The sequence below is a fragment of the Mustela putorius genome, unplaced genomic scaffold (genome assembly GCF_011764305.1).
Source record: "Mustela putorius furo isolate JIRA1106 unplaced genomic scaffold, ASM1176430v1.1 tig00001114_pilon_pilon_pilon, whole genome shotgun sequence".
Classification (NCBI taxonomy): Eukaryota; Metazoa; Chordata; class Mammalia; order Carnivora; family Mustelidae; genus Mustela; species Mustela putorius.
The window spans coordinates 1,066,711-1,088,567 of record NW_025421575.1 but is presented as its reverse complement, the minus strand read 5'-3'; the positions used below and the strand labels follow the sequence as shown (position 1 = coordinate 1,088,567).

The 21,857-nt window shown below is 44.2% G+C and overlaps 1 protein-coding gene across 1 annotated transcript in view; it reads right to left on the bottom strand.

The window, feature by feature from the left end:
• Positions 1–9,143: 9,143 nt before the first annotated feature.
• Positions 9,144–21,857, bottom strand: part of SLC16A2 (solute carrier family 16 member 2) — a 141,164-nt gene continuing 128,450 nt past the window's right edge. The window contains exons 3-6 of the mRNA XM_004780252.3: positions 18,447–18,897; positions 17,312–17,455; positions 13,379–13,607; positions 9,144–11,711 (exon numbers count right to left, since the gene is read on the bottom strand). Of these exons, the coding sequence (XP_004780309.2) occupies positions 11,491–11,711; positions 13,379–13,607; positions 17,312–17,455; positions 18,447–18,897 (1,045 nt within the window). The 3' untranslated portion in view covers positions 9,144–11,490. The remainder of the gene's footprint in view (positions 11,712–13,378; positions 13,608–17,311; positions 17,456–18,446; positions 18,898–21,857) is intronic.

Sequence of the window (21,857 nt, the reverse complement as noted above, 5' to 3'; positions counted from 1 at the left end):
TTTCCTACTTCATCCCAAATATTGGTGGTTTGGATCTTCTCTCTTTTTATTCAGACTTATGAGAAGTTTATAAATATTACTGATTTTTTTTCAAAGAGCTTCTTGTTTCTTTGGTTTTTCTCTATTGTTTCCCTGTATTCAATTTTATTGATTTCTACCTTTTTATTATTTCCTTCCTTTTGCTTGCTTTATTTTGCTCTTCTTTTTCTAGTTTCTTGAGGTAGGAACTTAGATTATTGATTTGAAATAATTCCCAATCTATAATGTAAGCATTTATCTTTTAAAATTTTTTTATTATGTTATGTTAATCACCATCATTTTATTATGTTATATTAGTCATAATCGTAGTGTTCCATGATTCATTTGTTTCCAGTGCTCCATGCAATACATGCCCTCCTTAATACCCACCACCAGGTGCACCTATCCCCCCACCTCCCTCCCCTCTAAAACCCTCAGTTTGTTAGTGCTATAAACTTCTTTCTCAGTACTGCTTTAGGTCTGTTCCACATATTTTAGTATGTTGCACTTTGGTTTTCATTCAGTTGCCTGTATTTTTTTAACTTGTAATTTTATTGTCAAAGATTATCTTTTTTTTTAGATTTTATTTATTTATTTACATATTTTGGAGAGAAAGAGAGAGAGCATGAGTGGGGAGAAGAGCAGAGGGAGAGGGAAAGAATCTCAAGCAGACTCTGTGCTGAAGCTGGAGCCCAAGGCGGGGCTCAATCTCTGATCTCACAAGCCTGAAATTATGACCTGAGCCAAAACCAAGACTCTGAGGCTCAACTAACTGAGACACCCAGCACCCTGTTGCCTGTATTTTTTTTTTTATTTCTTTCGAGACTTCCTCTTTGATCTATGCATTGTTAAAAATTCTATTTTTAGAATTTTCTATTTCTAATTTTCTATTTCTATTTCTATTATCTTTCTGGCTTTGATTTCTCATTTGATTCCGTTGTATTGAGAAAACACATAATGTATGATTTCAACTATTTTAAATTTATTAAAGTTGGTTTTATGGCTCAGGATATGATCTATCTTGGTGTATGTTCCAGGGGTTCTTGAAAGAATCTGTTTTCTGCTCTTGTGAGGTAGAATGTTCCTTAAATGTTGATTAGATCTTCCTAGTTGATGGTGTTTTTAGTTCTATGTCCTTACTCATTTTTTTTCTGTCTAGTTTTGCCATCAGTTTTTGAGCTACAGTGTTGAAATCTCCAACTATATTGTGGAATTGTCTACTTCCCCTTTGTTTTCTGTTTTTGCATCAACTATTTTGAAGCACTGTTTAGGATTGTTGTATCTTCCTGGTAGCCTAAACATTTTATTATTATGTTTTGTCCTTTTCTCTTTCTGGTAACTTTCTTTGTTCTGAAGTCTACCATATCAAAAATTAATACAGCCACTCTCCTCTCTTTTTTTAAATGTATATATGACATATCTTTTCCCAACCTTTTACTTCCAGCCTAGCAATCATTAGATATTTGAAGTAAATTTCCTGTAGACAACATATACTGTGTCATTTTAAATCTACTCTGCTAATCTTTATAATTAATATATTTAAATCACTTACATATAATGTCATTATTGATATATTAGGGCCTATGTCTGACATTTTATTATTTGTCTTCTGTTTGTGTTGTCTGTTCTTCATTTCTGACTTTATTCCTGCCTTCCTGTAAGTTTTATTTTTAACTTTTTTAGAATTCTATTTTATTTATCTCTAGTGCTTTTGAAGGTATCTTCTTACACAGCTTCTTTAGTGGTTTGATATGTACATAACTTACTGCAGTCTACTGGTGTTAATATTTTACCAGCCTCAGTGAAGTGTAAAAACCTTACCTGATTTATTGTCTCTTCACTGTCCCCTATTTGTAATATTGCCTTAAATGACTCCTCTACATATGTTGAGAGCCACATCAGATATTATAATGTTTGCTTCAATTGTTAAACACACTTTAGAAAACTCAAGAGGATAAGGAAAATCTGTTGTATTTACTCATATTTCATTTTCATTGTACTTTCTTCTTTCCTGATGCTCCAAGATTCCTTCTTTTGTCATTTCTTTACTGTCTGTAAAACTTCTTTTAGTCATTCTTTTAGGGTAGGTCTGCTGGCAACAAGTTCTCTTAGTTTTACATTATTTGAGAATGTCTTGATTTGCTCTTTGTTCCTCAAGGATATTTTCGCTGAATATACAATTCTGAGATAATAGTTCTTTTCTTTCAGCACTTAAAAAAATTTGTGACTTCTTTCTTCTCCCCTCCATGGTTTCTGATGAGAAATCCATTATCATTCTAATTGTTTTTTCCTCCATAATTAAGGGGTCATAGGGGCTCCTGGGTGGCTCAATGGATTAAGCCTCTGCCTTCTGCTCAGGTCCATGAGCTCAGAGTCCTGGGATTGAGCCCTGCATCAGGCTCTCTGCTCAGCAAGGATCCTGCTCCCCCTACCCCCCACCTGCCTCTCTTCCTACTCGTGCTCTCTGTCTCTGTCAAATAAATAAATAAATTCTTTTTTAAAAATTAAGTTGTCATTTCTCTCTCACTGCTTTTAAGATCTTTTTTTGTTATTATTTCTTTGAATATTTTCTCAGCCACACCTCCTTTCTTTTCTCCTTCTGGGACTTTGATCACATGGATATTTTTTTCTGTTGGAGTCCCACAGTTCCCTAAGGTTCTGTTAATTTTTTTTTCAGTTTATTTCCTTTCTCCTGTTATTTTTTTAAGTAGGCTCTACACCCAACATGGCAGGCTTGAACTCATAACCCTGAGATCAAGAGTTGCATGCTCTACCTACTGAGCAAGTCAGGCATCTCCCTTTCTTTTATTTAGACAAGATAATTAATATTGGCCTTTTTTCCAAGTTCTCTGATTCTTTCCTCTTTCTTCTTTATTCTGTTGTGGAACTTATCCATTGAGCTTTTTTTTTTTTTTTTTTTTAATCTCCATTATTCTTTTCTTACTTCCAAAACTTCCATTTGGTATCCCTTTATATCTTCTATTTATTTGCTGAGACTTTCTAATTCTTCAATTATTTTAAGAATGCTTATAAATACCCTTTGAAGGATTTTTATGATGACTGCTTTAAGTTCCTCGTCAGATAGTGCTAACATCTGTGCCATCTCATTGTTGTCATTTTTTTTTTAACTCAAATTGATATTTTCTTGGGTCTGGTATGATATCCATGAGTCATGAATGACTTTTGATTGAAACCTGGACATTTTTAGTAATATGTAATGAAGCTGTGGGGTTTTTAAAAAAAAGTCTGTTTTAGCAGGCCTCCTCTGACAGCATGCCAGAGGAAGAAGGGTATACTACCTCATTACTGTCAAGGTTCTCCACTGGACCACTACTGATATCCCAGTATTGAGGGGCTTCTCATTACTTCTATGTGGGGGTGGGAGTTTAGGTACTTCACTAGATTTCCTCTGATACCACCAGGGATGCAAGGGACAGGGATGCCATGTGTTTCTGCCTAGCTGGGATGAAAGTCTGAGCTCCACATCTGGCCTACTGTGACACCACCATGGTGATGAATGGGGGAGATGTTACTTGCTACAGCAGGATGAAAGTGGAAATCCAGGCTCTCCACTTTGCCTTTGCTGGCTGGGGTGGGGCTGGGAGCACAGTTTTTTCCATGGTGTTTGACTGAAGTAGAATGGTTATTGTGCAGACGTTTTCTATCTTTCTAGACTGACCCTTTCATGATTCTTTGGCTAAAAAGGAAAGATTTTCACTGACTTTTTATATTAGTGCTCATTGGCATTTTTGGGTTTCTGGCTTCTCCAGCACCAAGTCTGGGATATATAAGGCAAAGAAGAAACCAGGAGCACTCACTTCAAGTGAGTCACCCCCTGGTTCTGAGGTCCTTAGCTGGTCTGACTTCTTATCTCCACCTTTCAGAATCTTCTTAAATTTATATATATATATATATATATATATATATATATATATATATACTATTCAGCATTTTTATCTGTTTCCATAGGTGGAATAGGGAAAAATCAGTCCTAGAAATTTCAGTGGACTTTGAGGTAACTCTGTGAAACACCTAAGAGTCACAGAATACAGTGTGAAAATTACTGGATCTGAAGCTCTCCACTGTTTTAATCCTGACCTTCTTTGGATCTTTGATTTCCTTCTGGTATGACAGCCCTTAATTGTATTGACCAATGATTGTGAAGAAAGAACTCAGTTGGCTAGAAAGAAAGAATTAAGTCAAGTTTGTTTGAAACCCTGGTGCTCTGTCAATGTATTTAAAGTGCTCCTGAAGTTCATTAGTTAAAACTATTTATAGAGCTACTGAACTAGAAGTAGCTTTGCTTAGAACTTGACTTTCCCTGAAATCTGGCTGTCCTTGCTTTCCAGGACCAGCGTGGTTGACAGGTGAGTCTTAACCTTGGAGGTACCTGGTTTGGTTGCTTGAAGTTGTTCAGCCTGAAGGAAAAGCTTAGGCTAGAGCTTATTGGGATCAGGGGATTAAGATCTTACCAAACAATGGTACTGTGTGGTGGGGACTGCTAGATGGCCAAGTTCCCCTGCAGATATAGGGAATCTCTAACCTGGGGTCACGGGGGATGAAGAAGGTAATGGCCACAATTGCTGAGAGGCCTATATATACAGGACAAGTCCACCTCATTGAAGTGTGTGGGCAGAAGTTTAGGCATGTTCTCCACTTTTCTTTTCCACAGGTGCTGACTCTGGAGTTTACCAACCTTTAATTGCTGGTTATGTGCTACTCTTTTCCATCCCTTCTCTGAGGCTTAGCAAAACACTAAACACTGGAAGTCTAGAAAAGAGGGACACTTTGAGCTACCTATGTTGATTGCTTAGGCACACAAGTCCTTTCCCATAAAAGCAGGGCCTCCCAGGAACTGTTCTCCCCCCATCCAATAACCAAACCAGACAAAAGGTCCTTCGGGGGTCTGTGGGAATTAAACAAGGCCCTGGAAATTAGCCCTCATTGGTGATAATTCTATTGAATAATAAGAGGACCAAGGGAGTAAGGCACAGAAGAATTCATTTTGGAGTTTTACCTCCATTTTGAGACACAAAGGAACCCAGAAGACAATGTTGTGTATTCTCAGGGAAAGGCAGATTAGAGACTCCTAAAATTACTCTTCTATACTCCCCTCCTCATCCCTCTCCCTCCGTAAGACAGGCTGGTGTGGTTGCGGGGTGGTGCACAAGGACTCTGGCTCAACTTCTGCAGTCTTCATGCGTCCATCTTGGGGCTATGGTGCCACTCACTGTCCAGAGTTTTTCTTGGGAGAAAGAGTGAGCCTGGGTGGAGCAGGTACTGTCTCCCGGAGCAACAAGCATACTTTCTGAGAAGTCAGGGGTACAGAAAGATTCACTTACTTCCTTACTTTCTGTAAGTAAGGGTGCAGAGAGCCTTGGTGGAAAAGGGGTTTGAAAAATGGCATTTAGTTCCCCTATTGGCCTCACTTTACCCATCGACAAAATAGGTATAAGACCAGCTGCCTCTCAGGGTGGGGGTGGGGTGGGGTGGGTCAGATGTGATGGGGGATATGGGAGCATCTGGGAACTGTAGGTTGCCCACCCAAAGGTGGGGGCACCCTATTATTGTTGAAGGGAGCCTCTATGTCCAGATATGCTGGGGGGAGGTGGACCCCTGTGTTCATGGAGCTAAAGGATGAAGGAGGAGTGTCAGGGGGAGGGGGCGGGTGAATGAGAAGGCAAATAGCTGAAAGATTTCCCCGTGATAGGGGGGAACTCTGGCCCTTGCAAGGCTTTGAGGCAGATGTACTGCAAGACTGGGTTTCCCAGAACATGCCACCCTAGAGGAGGATGAGGGTATGTGGGTGTGTGGGGGAGAGGAGTGGAAGTGGTTACCATGGCCCTCTCCTTCACTCTTACTTAGGCAAGTGGCTGAAGGAAGCAAATGGGTGGAGTGTTGGATGGGGAGTAAATTGAGGAGGGGGGGTCTTATTGTCGACCTGGTCCATTTCTGGGTCTCCCTTCAGGTTTGGGGGAGATTTCTCAAGCCTAGGAAATCCCACTAGCTAGTTAACCTCTGTGAACCTAGGGCAGCTGGTGGGGGCTCACCTTCACCCTGCATGGTACTCAAGGACTGTGTGGTGAAGGAGCCTACTTGAGCTGGGAGCCCCCACTAGTGTAGTTGGTCACTCCTCCCCAGGAGTTCTGAGACAACTATTATGGGGAACTGGTGGGATAGATTGGTGGGCCAGTTCTTTGGAAGAAGCAGCCCCATTGTGCTGACTTGTGTGGAGAAGTTGGCCCTGCAGGCCAGCCCAGGGTTGGAGGTTGGAGAGGGCGGCTGTGGAGAATGGCTGCTTTGGACCAAGAGTTTCCTGGAGGTGACTCCCACCCTCCGCCCCTGATCTTTGAGAGCCCCTTGCCTAGAATCACCAGCTGCAGGCCTTCACCAGCTGCAGGCCGATTCTGTCCTTGGGGCCAGATCAGGTAGGGGGAAGAGAAAAGAGGGCAACTGGTAGGAAGGTGTTGTTGCCCCTCCAGCCTGGATCACCTCCAGGGCTTTGGATCAAGCGCTTGGTGGAGGCAGCAGGGGCAGGGCAGCGGGGGTGGGGATCAAGGAGAACCTGAGCCCAGGACACATGGCAGTCTATTCAACTGGCTTCCCGGACAGTTGGCAGAGCCTGCAGTTAGGTTTTCCATCCTTCCTTCCCATCCCCTTTGCCTGGGCTGTCCCGATTCCCATCTATGTAGCAGGGTCAGATATATCTCCTTGGCATGTCTCCCAGATTCTTACCCTTCCCAGACGCGGAAGTGGATGGAGGGCCACCAAGGGGCCGGAGCCCTGCCCTTCCCCACCTAAGGTGACCAGAGGGCAGTGGCAGAGCCAAGAGATGCTGCAGCCAGGGCCCCATGGACCCCAGCCCCATCCCCATCCCCAGGCACTCCCCAAGTGTGAGTGTGCGGTGGGCGTGGAGACCTGGTGGGAAGTGGTACTGGTTAGCACCCCCATCCCCAGATCCTCGGGCCCAGTCATTGCAATGGCAGTGTAGGGTGGGTGTGCAGTGGAAAAAAGGGTCTCTAGCCTCTCATCCCTGGATCAGGTAGGCCCAGGGAGCAAGGAGACTCTGGGCTGGGGGTGCTGGACAGGTGCTGTCAGTCCAGGTGTCTTACTGGCCATGCAGGAGATCTGCTGGGCTTAGCTCTGGCACTTGTTAGATATGAGCAATGGGCTAATTTTATCCATCTGAGCTCTGCTCATCAGGAAAGCAATGCTGAGGAGTACATAGTTCTTCCAGGTGACTTTAGCCAGGAGGAGGCCAGTGGCCAGGTAGTGAGGAGGTGGAAATGCTGGGGCCTCAGTCCTGGAAGGGCCCTGGTGATTCCTGTCCGGTCCCAAAGGCTCTGAGGTCAGTAAGCTCTGGACTGCTGGGATCCAGAAGAGAAAAAGGTATCTCAGGAAAAAGATAGTACAAATTCCTTCTTGTGTGTGTTTTTTTTCCTCTTAGTTTTTTCCACCTCTGCTTCTTTCATTCTGAAATCCCTAACTTCTAGCAGAGTGCCTGACACAAAGCAGCAATTCCCTAGAAAAGATTTCTTTATGACCTGAAAATCAGTCACGGAACTCTGCTTCTGGTGACCACTAGGGAGAGCTGAAAGGCAGGAATTGAGGGCCTTCTAAAGCAAAACTTGCTCAATCCCTGCAAGAGTTGGGTATTTAATCCCTTTCTTTGTGCCTCTGGAGTCTCCTGTACATTTCAGCTCATTAAAATTTCAGAACTTCCTTCAAGGGTTCTGGTTTAAACCAGTGCCCACCCTATCTAGGCACCAGGTCTCAGACATCAGGGATTTCCTGGGGGCACCCATAATTCCTTTCAGCTGGCCTGCTCTGCTTGCTGGCTTCCTCTTCAGACATGAAAAGGCCCTGGAAGGGAGCATGTGCTCATAAAAATTATGGGATTCCACGACTTTGAAATCTAATGATCTGAGTGTTAAACACAGACTGGGGCCTTGGGGCTTACTGGAGGAGGGACTGAGAGGGCAGCAATACTTGGGTGGGAGAGCCTAGGGCTAGGCAGCAGGACAGAGTAATTAGTCTCATTGGGAGGAGGTAAGGAGGCTGGCAGCCTGAGGATGTCTGCACTGAGGCAGGGGAGAAACAACAATCACCAAGAGCTGAGTGGTAAACCAGTTTCTCAGAGGAAACCGGTCCCCTTCTCTTTACTGCTCCCCTGTTCAGTGTATGGCCACAGAGAGATGGATTTTTATTTGTACCTCTTGGTTTCCTGAGCGTGGAAGAGCAGGTAGGTAGGACCAGCTTTCCAAGACCAAGGCTGCATGAAAGTCTGGAATGCTTGGGAAGAGAGAACACCAGAAGTATGTGTTGGTTTGGGAATGAGGGTAATCGTGAAAAACAAAAAGGGATATACTAAAATCAAACTTTGCTCAGATTTCATTTTTGCTTGGAGCTGGTCCCTTTGACACCCTTGTGTAAATGGGCTCACTACAAAGTTGTTAAATGAAGTAGACAAGCCATTTTCCCCTTCTTAACTTGGCTTCCTCATCTGTGAGATAAGGGGTTTAGACTGGAAGTCAGTTACCTGAGTTCAAGTCTCAGCATGCTCTGTCACTGATGAGCTATGTGAACCTGCTCAGTCCCTTGCTATATCTAAGCCTTAGTTTCCCCCACTTAAATCAATGCAGAGGATGGACAAAGTTACTCCCAGATTTGTCATTATTGTAGGTCCTTCTTCTGCATCACCAATTCCAGGGTCTGTTGCTGTCTGGCTATGTAACCAAGCCATTCCAATCCCTTCAGGTTCCCCCTTAATAACAAGGGAAAGGATTAAAATGGATTGTTCCTAAAATCTTTGCCCATTTTCAACATGGCATGCATGTAGCAACATGGAAGCCTTGTTGAGGCCTCCACTTGGCTTCAGTCACTAACTGTGTCCTCATTTTGTAAAGTGACTACTTTTCTACTTCAGAGCTCCCTAAAAGTTTAATCCTGAATAGTCCACCCAATTCCAAACCCCCTATAGATCCTTTTCCAATTTCTGCACTTACAGAGAGTATAGACCTTGGCAGAAATTTTATCTGAAATGATATTTCAGTTTTGAAGCCAAACTTCCTGCTGTTAACTAGGTTAAAACTATTTTACCCTGTAGGCAACACACATATGAAATCTAGATTTTTAGATCTGTTTATTTTGTTCCAAACCTTTTTGAGGATTTAAATGTCCCAGATCTCAAACTCCCAAATTTTGTTCGTTCTCCTAGATTTAACTGTGGTGCATTAAAGGCTGCATCCTACCCTAAATATTAATACTGAGCTGCTTTCACCAACCAACATTCTCTCCAAAAGCACACAAGCTTACACATGTACATGCATATATGTGGAAGAAATAAACTGACACCCCACTATGTTATGTGACAACTGATAGAGCAGATTTGGGACCTGTGAATGTCTTTCCTTCATCTGGAGAGAAATGGTTGGCAGCCTAATTTGTAAGCGCCTTCTTCACCTTGAACAACAAAGGAGACCCTGCAGAACTGCCCTCCAATGACTTGGTGTCAGGGAGAGGTAAGAAGAATGGGCACATGGGCTTTGTTGCTCCAACATTTTCAATGATCTCTCCTTGGAATTATAAGGCTCCTGGGGTTCAGCTTCTCCTGCACCACTGCTATTTGAGCCAGGAGGATAGTAATTAGGCCCCTTCCTACCCACAGGGCTAAGAGCCAGTGGGTTTTCCTTTGGGAAGTTGATAAAACCTGGACTAAGACCAATAGAGGGGGCGCAGGACTTTGGCCTTAAATGAAGCCATCATAGGCCAACCATGCCCCAGCTGCCTGTTTGTAACGGAAAATGTCATGGTTAGGGACCACTGTCTTCTGTGGATCCCCTCACAGGCAACCTCATCCTTCTGGCTTTGGATGGGCCATGCTTAGGGTAGCAAGTAACTGTTAGCTCCAGGTAACAGCCGATGATGCCTGGCAAAAAGGTGATGAAAGATTAGGGTAATAGCACAACAGTCAAAGGCCCAGATTATGGAGAAAGAAACACAAGGAGGGCAAGTAAGGAGAGCCTGAGCTCCTAAGGAGGTGAGTTGTGCTAGCTTGGACATAGTCTGGCTGGGAATGCTCTTCAGCAAGAGTGTTGCTCAGAATCTGAGCATACGGAAGCATCTGGCACCTATTTCAGAAGTATTAGGATGGTCCAGAGCCTACCTTTCCTGGTACCTTTAATGCCCACTAAACAGAGTGGCTCAGGATGCCCAGTTTGGGAGCCATATTGGGGTAAAGTTAAGATGGTTTCCTTTTCTTAAAAGAAATTGTTAAATCCTACCTGTAGTTGCTGCCTCTGCCTTTTGGGGATCCAGGTTGGGAATGGGATTTTCCCTAAAACAGCCCCTTTCCCATCCTGACCCAGGTGGAAATATTAACCTATCATGACTAAAGAGAGATGGAGGAGTTGGTCCTTTGCCAGGTCAAAAACTATTGCCCCTCCCCCAACCACACCCTCCCCATCATCAGTCCTCCTCTGCCTGCTGAGATGAAAAGAATTTCTTCACATTTTGACAGGTGAATATACATATGGGGAGCTGGAAGTGTCTGCAGGTTAATACACTGGCCTGGGAAATCTGTAAAAAGCAGTAAGTGGAACTTTATGGTGTTTAAGGTCCCTTCCCTATGTGATATTTGACTCTTCCAGTTTGTAATTATAGCAGCTTGAGCCAAAAATTGAGATGTGGCTCAGCCTGAGATGAGTGGAATTGATAATCAATTTAGGGGTGGGCTAGGCCAAGATGAGGCTAATTGGCCCAAGCTCTGGGTCCATTCTGTCTTTAAGCACCCATGCATCTATGACAATCATAAAAAGAAGTAGAGGTGGAAGAGAAAAGATAGGAAGCAGTTAAGGGAAAAAATGGCGAAGGGAAGAAGGAAGCTGACTGTTAACCAACTATATGGTGGGGAGACTTATTTGTACACTTGTAAAGTGATGTCACTCACAGTTCTTGGAAAGCCACAGCCCTCAGAGACTCTGAGACTAAGCAAGTCTCCTTGTCTGGTTTTACCTCTCTGCTCTTTCTCTGCCCCCTTACCAATGGCTTCCAAGGACAGATGGCAAGGAACTCCTGAGCATACAGAGGCTTGGGTCTTCCCACAAGGCTCCTAGGGACACAGTAGCACCTTTGGAAGTTGCTTTTAGTGGGTGACTAGCAAGCTGGAACCAGGAGGTACCATCTCCAGGTATCAAAAAGTATAGAAAGTATATGAAGATGTTCCAAAGGCCAGGGGGATCCCACACTTTCCTAGATCCTGAGAGAAGGACCCTGAAAGGTTTAAAGGCATTCACAGGGAGAATTTGGTTAATGAGTTTAACAGGAGCTTTGGCTCCAAGGGGCTGGTCAGGTGGCTGAACTGCTGTGTGTGCATGTTTGAGAACAAGTGTGCTGATGGCAAAAATGTAAATGCTGAGCAGGGTGGGGAAGGAAAAAGGTTGTGGAGGAGTACACAATGGCAAGGAAAATGCATTAGATTGGTTCCTCAGGGACAGGGGAACCTGGCAGCAGCTCCCCATTGGGGTCTGCATCAGGGACCAACATCTTATCCTTGCTGGAATCCCTTTGCTCTTTCTTGAACATCCTTTGATGCATCAGAGGTACGAAGAAGAGGATTATAGCCCCAATGATGGGGGGCACACCAGCAAAGTAGAAGGCCACATGGTAGTCCCCGAAACAGTTGCGGAGGAGGCCTGAAATAGTCAAGAAAGACATGTCAAGTTCAGCTTTACCCTCCAGCCCAAAGGTGCTTTCTATTTCAGGGGCCTAAACAATGCCTATCCAGAGAACCTTGGCCTGCACTACCTTGACCCTAATCTCCCCTCAATTTAAACATTCCTAATGAAAATGAGTGAATGAATGAATGAATGAATGAATGAATAAATAAATAAAACCTCTGTTACAAAGTCAGGTGGCTCCTCCCTGAGGTAATGGGGCTGCAGGCCCTTGAGGTTAATGCTTATTATGAAAGGGGCTAATGAAGTTTCTCTTAAAGTTCTCCATTTTTTACTCCCATGAAGCTATGGCTTAACTTCTAGTCACTCTTAGGTATGGAGTTAGGAGGGAATCTAGTTTAAAAGAGTTCCACAAAAAATGGCCAAGCCTTATCTTGATCCATAGTAGAGTGTTCTTATGGAACAGTTCAGCTAAGTTCCTATTTTTTTTCTCTGAAATGCCCTTCCTCTGAAGTTCCCATTTACCCTGAGAAGGCCATATATATATATATATATATATATATATATATATATATGCATTCTTCATCCCAGTTACCGATATTGTTGGCCCTTCTGGGTTCTATAAGTTGCCAATACTATGAATACAGTTGTCATGTTATGCAGGGACTCCCTGCTTGCCTTCAGAAGCTAATGTGGGGTACCTCATAGGAAACATGAGCCCAGAAATACTACTGAAGAAAGGCAGGTAAACCCTTGAACTGCTTAGACAGTAAGCAGAATAGAAAGAGATGTGGATTCTGGGATCCATCTCTGGGATCAGAGGCTGGGCAGAGGCTCCCTTCTCCCAGTGAGCAGTGTGGCTGTTGCACAAGGGCCCGGGTGAAAGCTTTTGTCACTGTCAAACAGCATGATATGCCCTTACAACGCCTTATGCAGAATTGGTGTTCAAGGGATATTTGTTGAGTTAGCCCAATTGGCCAGCCTAGAGATGCTAGTCCCTGAATCGGAATTTGCAATAAATCCTAAAGAAAAGAAATGGAATTCTCTTTTCATTGTTTTTTTCCTTGTTTCCTATGTTCCCTGGGGTATGAACAATGCCCTTCTTGGAGAGTGAAGAAGGAAACTGGGAGTATTGAAAGACTGCAAGCCAACACTTTGCCTGCTGCCTGCTGAAAGTAAACCTCACTGGCTCAGTCCTGGGATTTGTCTTTACCCGAATCTCTTCTACGGGCTCAGTTCAGAAGCCAATAGAGAAGGAGGGGCATGTTTCTAAACCTAAATAAAGCCGGGGTCCACTTTCTCTTCTCCTCCTGCCCAACTACTTGCAAATAATTATTTTCCTATAAAGAGAGGGAAAGAGAAGATACTGGACCAATAGAATAATCAAGAAGGCCAAACTAATTTCTCTCTCTACCATCTTGGAATCAGCCAGGCTGTCTAAAATAAAACCTCATTGAAATAATTAGAGAGCCATGAAAAGCCCATTCCCAAAAAATGAGTCCATGCACATATACTGTACTTGGCCTCTTCCACCAATAGTGATAAGGGGTTTCATGCACTCTAACAAGGCTGCGTAAATAGAGAATAAGAGTAAAAGGGACTTCAAGCAGAGGTGCTCAGGATTGCTAGGGCCTAGGGAACACAGGACTCCCCCACACATGCCCTCCCTGTAATATCAGCCTCACCTGCAATGGGGGGCCCAGCAATCATCGGCAGGGCCATCATGCCAAGGAGGTAGCCAATTGCCTGTGAGGCCTGCATTGGGCCCACCAGCTCAAATGCGATGGGGGCCATGATGGTGATGAAGAAGCCATCACACAGGCCCAGGAAGAGGCAGACAACGACGAGGCCCCCGAAGCCCCGGCACAGGGGAATCATCATGGACATCAGGCCCAGGAGCAGGAAGGAGATGACCTAGAGGAGCAAGGGCCTTAGGTCATGTTGTGCTTATCAGTCAAGACCACATAACAAATCATATCCCCTTTCTTAGGGTTTCATTTCTACCATCTATAAATTGGGACGGGGGCTATCAACAGAGACAGCATTAGGTTAAATATTTACTTAGGCCCCTTCTAAGTCCTGCACTGAAAGATTCAAGGTTTTTAAGAGAGCTCCTGTTTAACTGTGAGTCCATCAAGACTTTTTTAAAAAGTTAGGGGACATGGCCCCTGTCCTTAAGAAGTTATCTTTTCACTGGACCCTAAGCTAAAGGAGATTGCTATTGTTCTGATCTTGCATTTGGCTGCCCCAGGCTTCAGGGGCTGGAATCAGACCATGCTGGTGTTCTCAGATCCAAGTAAGATATGGGAAGAGGAAGGGAAGGAAGTAAGGATAACTTGAATGATGATTAGATAGGGGCATGAATGGAAGTCACAGCTTCCTCAAATGAGAAAGGACCCAGTGCCCATTAATGTGGGTGGCTACTTTTAGAAAACACCTTGTCATGAGGGAAAGCACCAGGAGATTCACCCAGGTTCCTTATGATTTAGATATGGGACACAGCACCATCTCAGATAGAATGGCTGTGTGGTCCTCTGGACTTTGCCTGGCACCATGCAAAGGGCAACAAAGGGAACTTTAAGGAGAACCAAGACACTAAGAGGGGCTTTAGGGAGCCTGAAGCCGGCTCAGGGGCATTGACTAGCCTAGAAAGGCTAGTTTCTTTGAACTGAACAAATTGACTCCAAAACAAAGAAACTGCCTTTCCAGAGGCTAGTTTTTCCCATTCAAGAGAGAGAAAAGCAACTGGAAACAGCTGGTCTTTTGATTAAGGGCCTCTGCAACCTGTATCAGTGAGCCAGACTGAAGACCTAGGCTATAAGCAGAGAAATAAACTGCCTTCTTCCCACCCACTCTAGTCAGCACAGCCAGGTCATTCCAGGCTCAGGACTAAGACCTAATCTGTTTACCAAGTCCTTGGCAGGACCCAGGATTTTCTAATCCTTTACGCAAACAGGCAAACTTACCCAGTAAGGATAAATCACCACATCGCCACATGGATGGGATAGGAGGGTCAAGGCTGTTTCAAGCCCTGAAGATTTTCTGTGCTGTACTGGCAGTGGGTTTGCTAGGTCGATCAGTTGGTTTTTAGAGAGGACAAGAAATGTCCTGGTTGTGCCATTTGAGGAAATCTCTTTGTTGGAAGATTTTTGAACTTTGTCTAGGCTGTTTTGGGATACCTAGGTGGAATCTAGGAATAAGGACCCTGATATCCCAGCTTCAACTCTAGGAGATTCATGCATAACTCTAAGATAATATCAGACCCACCTATCAACCAAGCCATAATGGTATGGCAGTTAAAAGTTAATACCATTATACAATACAAAGGACCCCATTAACTGATTTTGGTCATCTCAAATTACTACCTATTATAGCTAGCTGCCAGTTAACATCCTCCATGAAGTCTTGCCAAGTTTAGAAATTAAAATCCCTCTTTTAACTGAGAATTAGACCTCAAAAATTGGCCAGAAGTGAGGTTGTCCTGCAGGATGTCATTTCTTTCTAACAGTCTGTCCAGGGGCTTGACACCAGATATGTGTCTGTCTTTGCCCACAGTGGGAATCATAGGGTCTAGTGGACATCTCTACAGAATCTGAAGTTGTCTACACTCCTTTCTTTCCCCAGGTCTATACTCCTGCCTCTGACCCAGAAAGAAAGTGAAGCAAATTCCTGTGATGGAGTATCTTGAGTAGCTCAAGAAAAAGAAGTTTATCCATGTCTTGTGCTCTCTGCCTGAGACATTTGCTAGCAAGATGAGTTTGGACAAGTCGCTTACCCTTTCTAGGCCTCAGTTCCTCAATTTGTAAAATGAGGGAGTTGGACTACAATTGGTAAAGATATATTTTAGCTATAACATTCTAAGATTATTTCATATTACTCTAAGTGGTAAAACTGGGTCAAGTAATACTGGAAAAGGGGAGAGAAAGTGTTGGGTGGGTAGGGGAAGTGGTCAGCAGAAGCACTGGGTCCTAAGTCTAGTTCTGCTTTTGACTATTTAATGCCTCTACCTCCCTTGGAACTCCCTCTGCACAATAGAAAGCAAAAGCTGCTCGGGCCCTATTTCTCTCCTAGGGACTGTGGTGAGAAATGAGCTATATGGCTAGGCAGGTTTTCCTCAAGATTAAGTCCCGGCCAATTGCTAGCTTACCCTGATTTCCAGCACTGTTAACATCTTGGAGCAGCTGATAATGACAGGCAAGACCAACACGGCTGGCATATGGAAGAGGCTGAGAAAGACACACATTCTCCTATGCAGAAAGCTACTCAGATAAGGCGCTTGCTGATATTTGCCCAGGAATTCAGAATTTCATAACTGGTTTACCTCAATCAGTCTTTTGAGTTGACTCTGGTCAAATCACTTATCTCTGGGACATAAGCTCTGCCATCCATCACTTAGAGTAAAGTGGAATATAAGAAAAGTGCTACATATGAATTCAACTTTGCCATGACTATCTGTATGAGTCTTTTCCTCATTTTCTGTATAATGAGAGGTTGGACTAGATGAACCATAGGGCACCCTTTTGCAAATTTAACACAGAGTTAAACACAACAGAAAACTTTAATCATATTCTTGTCTGAGACATCTGAGAGTGTTTAGGAAAACACTTGGGGCTGTTAGAAGACAGAGAAATCCCTACTATGTCAGTGCCCCTATCAGGGCCTCTTGGAAGTGCTTTTAGGGATTTACCAGAAGAGTCAGAACTCAACCAACTTTTTAATGGATTATTTGTGACCACATGTTTTGAGGGGCTGCTATTTCCCTTCCCAGCGTGCTACATTCATGTACCTTCTGGTAAAACCAGCTGCAGGAGCGAAAAGCATGAACAAGGTCAGAAAGGCAATACTGCTGCCAGGCAGACAAAGACAGACAATTTGAACAGTAGTCTCAAGCCAGACCAGAGCATAGTTCACACAGAAAGTGGCCCTTCTAGCATCCAGGTGGCTACTGCCCACAATATGAGGCATTTTGATTCTCACCTGTGAAGTGAGATAGGAAAAGCAAGAACTATTCTTATTGCACAAATGAGGAAAGTGAGGCCCATAGAGGGGAAGTAAGGTTGTATTTTCTGGCACTTTTTTTGGTGTCCACCAGGAAGCTAGAATTTGAGAGCCAATGCCTGGTACAAGTAGCTATGGAAGTATACAAGAAGTGAATGACTTGACCTGGACTTAAACACTTGGACACAGAATACTACAGATGCCCAAGGCCTTCCAAGTGAGTATGGGGGAGCAAGGAGATAAGTCCTCAATGCGGACAACACCTAACTCCTGGCCTCAGTTTCCCTATTTTGGATGAAAGAGCCATTATTAATAAATGCTTTCTTTGAAAGTGTTCTTAGAGGTTCCATTTACACACTGATGTCACTGGATCCTCAGTCCATCTTGATGAAGGAGGAAGAACAAGGGTGACTGTCTTCAGTTGAAATCAAGGGAAACTGAGGCTCAGAGAATTTGATTGACTTTCTCATGTTGAAGAATAAGCTCATGTCAAAGCCGGGGCCCAGGGCACAGTAATGACACAACCTACCAGTCTATCCCAAAGGCTGGGGGTTACCTAGCATCTGTGGTAGGCTATTCCTCCCATACCACTAGGGTGAGGGAAGGGTGGTCACACTCACCTGCAAGTAGATCTTCTTAAGTCCAGGAATGGAGTCACTGACACGGCCTGACACAAGACGCCCAAGGCCTGAGGTAGCCCCAATACACACCAAGAGCACCCAGGTTTGCTTGATTTCCAAGAACTCCTCCTCGACATACTTCATCTGAGAAGCAGATCACCAGGACCCCCAGGAACAGGAGGAAGAAAAGGAGTTGACCAGTTAACTGTTTACATTTCCAAAACCCTCTATGGCTTACTTTCCTGAACCATGGCAAGAGCTCCCTCCCCTACAGCCCCTTCTTTTTAGCCACAGCTCCAGAATGAGATTTCTGGCTGCTTCTAATTGCTTAAAAGGCTTCATATGCCTTGGATCTTCGGATTCTGGGCTTCTGAGAAATAGCTGAGGGGAGTGGGTATCTCTAAGCCTTTTACAAATCCTGGCAGGACAGACTACATACAGCCTTAACAACTAAGAAAATTCAAGGGCTCCCCACAAACCTCCCCATTCCCTGACCCAGAACTGATAGCCTGAGGCAACAGCAGGTCATCAGGGGAGAAGATCCACCAACTCACATAATGCTTTCAGAAGTGTGTTTTAAGAAACATGAGGTCTATGGAAGATAATTACTGGAACTACAACTGACAGTTCTGTGGCAGTAGAATTTGGGTGGAGAATGGTTAAACAAAGCTAAATGAATTTCTTTTACTGCTGAATTTTTGGTACGTTTAAAAGACTGCAACAATATGAAGCTAGAAAGATTGATTATATGTTGTTTCTTGAACAAATCATTTGACCACAAAGACCAGCATTCCATAGAACACACTCTTAGGAAACCGTATCCTTGGGTCATCTAGGCCAGTCTTCCATCCCAATGATGCTTATCTTCTCCTGAAAACCTATCTAGATTTATCAGCTGGGGGAAGCCCTATTGATAAAGCATGGTCTTTCTCCTAAGGGACTCTACCCTTTTTCCATTGAGGTCTTCCCTCAGTCTGTTCTTTCCCGTTCTGGATCTCTTCAAACACTGTTTGGTCTCTTTTGCCAAATGTCCCAGCTCTGCCCTTTCATAGTCTTCCATCCCTACCTTCTGGACCTCAGGAAGGCTAAAGGCAGCTTCTTGGAGACAAGGTGCGTCCACCCTAGTATTCCTTACCAGGTGTACATATGGAACGAAGTAACCAAGGGCAGCAGCAGCAATCCCGAAGGCCCAGATGCGGTAAGTACGTTGGCGGAATACTCGCATGTTGAAATACTTTCTAAGCTGAGACAGAATGCGTTGGCACAGGGTGCGGACACCTCTCTTGTTTGGGGTGTCCTGGGAACTGGGTAGGAGTGGCCGGTAGGTGAGCGAAAGCAGTGTAAGAATAAACATGAAGGTACTCAGCACCTGGAAGGTTTGGGCGAGCTTGATCTTAGCCCCCAGTGTTTTGATGAGAAGAGGAAATGATATGGAGAAGACGCTACTCCCAGCAGACACCACACCATTGGCCAGACCCAGGCGGCGTTGGAAGTAGTGGCCCAGGATGACGAGAGATGGCTGAAAGGCGAAGGAACAGCCACAACCAAAGAGAATCCCATAGGTGAAATAACGCAGGCTTAGTGAGCTGTGGGAGAAACACCAAGAGCTAATCTCAGCAGCCTGACCAGCAATCCATCTGCCCTCTCCCATCACCCTCCTGAGACCTGCATAACCCCACCATCAACCCACAACCCCACTTACCACTGACCCTCAGAACAGACAAAGAACAGGACTTTCTTATCCCTATTTTGCAGAGGAGGGAACAGAGACTCAGAGAAGTAATCTACCCAATGTAGCATAGCTGGGGATCAACAAAGTTTGCACTTGACTCTAGTTCTGCATGACATTAATTTGAATCATAGTACCCCATCAAAGAGAATTGTTCAAAAGAATGCCAGAACCAACCTATGCAATGGCTAGAGAAGAGGCTACAAGGAGTACGTCTTAGAAAAGTTTCACCCAACTGCTCACCTAGACACCATGGGTAGGCTGGTAGCCAAAGCTTTATCCCAAGTAATAACAAAGGTCTGCAAGGAGCAAAGATCTTCGAAGGTCAAGATCCTCCATGGAACTCTACTATCTTTCTCTATGCTCAGGGCCATTCATATTTCAGAAAATGGCTGGTAGTTTCCCAAGAAACCTCATCCCCAGCCCTATCCAAGTTCTGGATACCCTTTTCCTCCAGATCTTAGATGATCTATCTCCCTGGGGATCTGAAGTAAGGATTCCCTTTAACTTCCCAGAGCCTAGTTCCTGTTGCTGGACATGTTATGGCTTAGCCTCCCAGAGTAGCCTGGCTGCTTGATGGGAAGTGGAGCCTCAAAGAAATTGTGGGTTTGGCAAAGTAAGACAGGTTCTGGCTTAAAACTCTCAAGTTCTTCTGTGGCCATAAGCCTCTGTAACAGGAGGCAAAGTGTCAAAAGAGAAAAGGCCATGGGAAGGTCAGCTTGGCCAGCCAACTGCCCTTCGAAAATATTGGCACAACCTAGTGAAGAATTTTGTTTTCTTCTTGAAGCTTCCATGTATTTTGCAATAGTTCTTATCTGACCACTTAATTAACTAATACACTTCATGGTCAGGCAGTTGCTCTCCATAGATGGGCCCAGTCGTCATACAGAAAAGGATTAGGCCTCTGCTATAGAGATGATGTGGTGTTAGCACTCATAATTCTAAGACAACTATATCACCTTTTCTTTATTTTTATTTAAGTGTTTATTTAAATTCCAGTTAGTTAACACACAGTGTAATATTAGTTACAGGTGTACAATACAGTGATTCAACCTTGCCATACAATACCTGGTGCTCATCCCAGCAAGCATACTCCTTAATCCCCATCACTCATTTAACCAATCCCCCAACCCACTTCTCTGGTAATAATCAGTTTATTCTCCATAGTTAAGAGTCTGTTTTATGATTTTCCTCTCTCCCCCCCCATATTTATCCGTTTTGTTTCTTAAATTTGACATATGACTGAACTCATATAGTATTTTTCTTTCTCTGACTGACTTTCTCTGACTTTCTCTCACTTAGCATAATACGTTCTAGCTCAGTCAGTATTGTTACAAATGGCAAGATTGTTTTTCATCTGCTTACAGTCACTGGATATGAGCAAAAGCTTTAGTTTTAAAAGGGTTGCCTCCACTTAGATCACATAGTTAAGCCACTGCTCCTCTTCTGTCAGATTTTTTAGGATTGGCCTGGTCTGGGGACCTTGTCTAGGGAGAGGAGTTAGGGAGGTCTAAGGGAGACCTTCAAGGAGACGTCTAGTGGGGGCAAAGCATGAGATTTAATTCAGGGTGCTGTGTGGTAGGTTATTTCTGGTGGGGCCTCAAGACAGGAAGCCCCTGCATATGCTTGCCATGGCTTCCCCTGCCCTGCCTACATTCTGTTCCATCTCATGCCATCTAAAGGAACTCAGACCCCTGATTCAGAAAACAAAAAGGATGACTTATAGCTCTAGCCACAAGCAGAACCATTTTTTCACTGGACATGAAGCCATCCAGAAAGTTTCTTGGCTTTAAAGCTGTTCTTACAGAAAAGGCAAAAGGGGTAGGGAAGGGTTTAGGGGCTGGAGAACAGAACACCTACTCCATTGTGCCTAAAGAAGAGTGCCAGAAAAAAATACATCTGAGTTCCTTCCCCTTCTGTAACTGAACTGATGTGTACTGGAAGAGAAATGGGATCCGTATGTTGCTAATTTGTTTATACTTTGCTCTGCTAGCATTAAAAAATAGGGCTCTGCTGTGTAGTGCTGAGACTGGATCCACTTTTGAGGCCTAGCTCCTTCCCTCAAGGGACCAGTCACCAGCTTGCTTAGAGCAAATGAGGCCAACCACCAAAGGGATCCTGAAAGGGTAGGGAGAGGGGTTGCTGCCATAGGAAGGTTGAGCACATTCCAAGCAGGGCATGGTTTTCCCCTCCACTGTCCCAGTTGGATGGGACCAAGCCAATAAATCATTGTAGGCCATATACAAGCTCTGCTGGAGGGTAGGCTGGGTAGCCAGAAATACTCAAGTCATAAAGAAAGCTGGCCCAATTGTGGCAGAACCCAGTTATCACAGGGCCCAACTGTGGCAGAACCCAGTTATCATTCTCCACTGTTAGTGGAAACATAAGCCTATAGAGTATAACCATAGTCCTTCTCTGATGAGCCAAGATCAGAAAGCAAGTCCCTGACAAGTTAGCCATGTCTCTAGGCAAGCATTCTTATACACCAGCGCAGACAGATTGGAAGTGGGAGGTATAAAAACTTCCAAAGTGTCTTTGGCAGAAAGTCAACAGACTTCTTCATCTTCCTCAGGCCATGGTGGGGGGTTTTTATATCTCTCTTTCTCTGCAGACATACTTCAGTGTTGGCAGAAAGAAACCAGAGAATGAATTTATAACCTGCTTCTTGCCTGAAACTACCAAGTTTTGAAAGTAGGACCAACTGGACCAGAGTTTGAGGTTAGCCTAGGCCTAGCTGGGTAGCTGGGTGCCAGGTCTGGAGCCCCAGTGGGGGATGCTGCTAAATATCCCTTCTCATTCCCAAGACATGATTTTTTT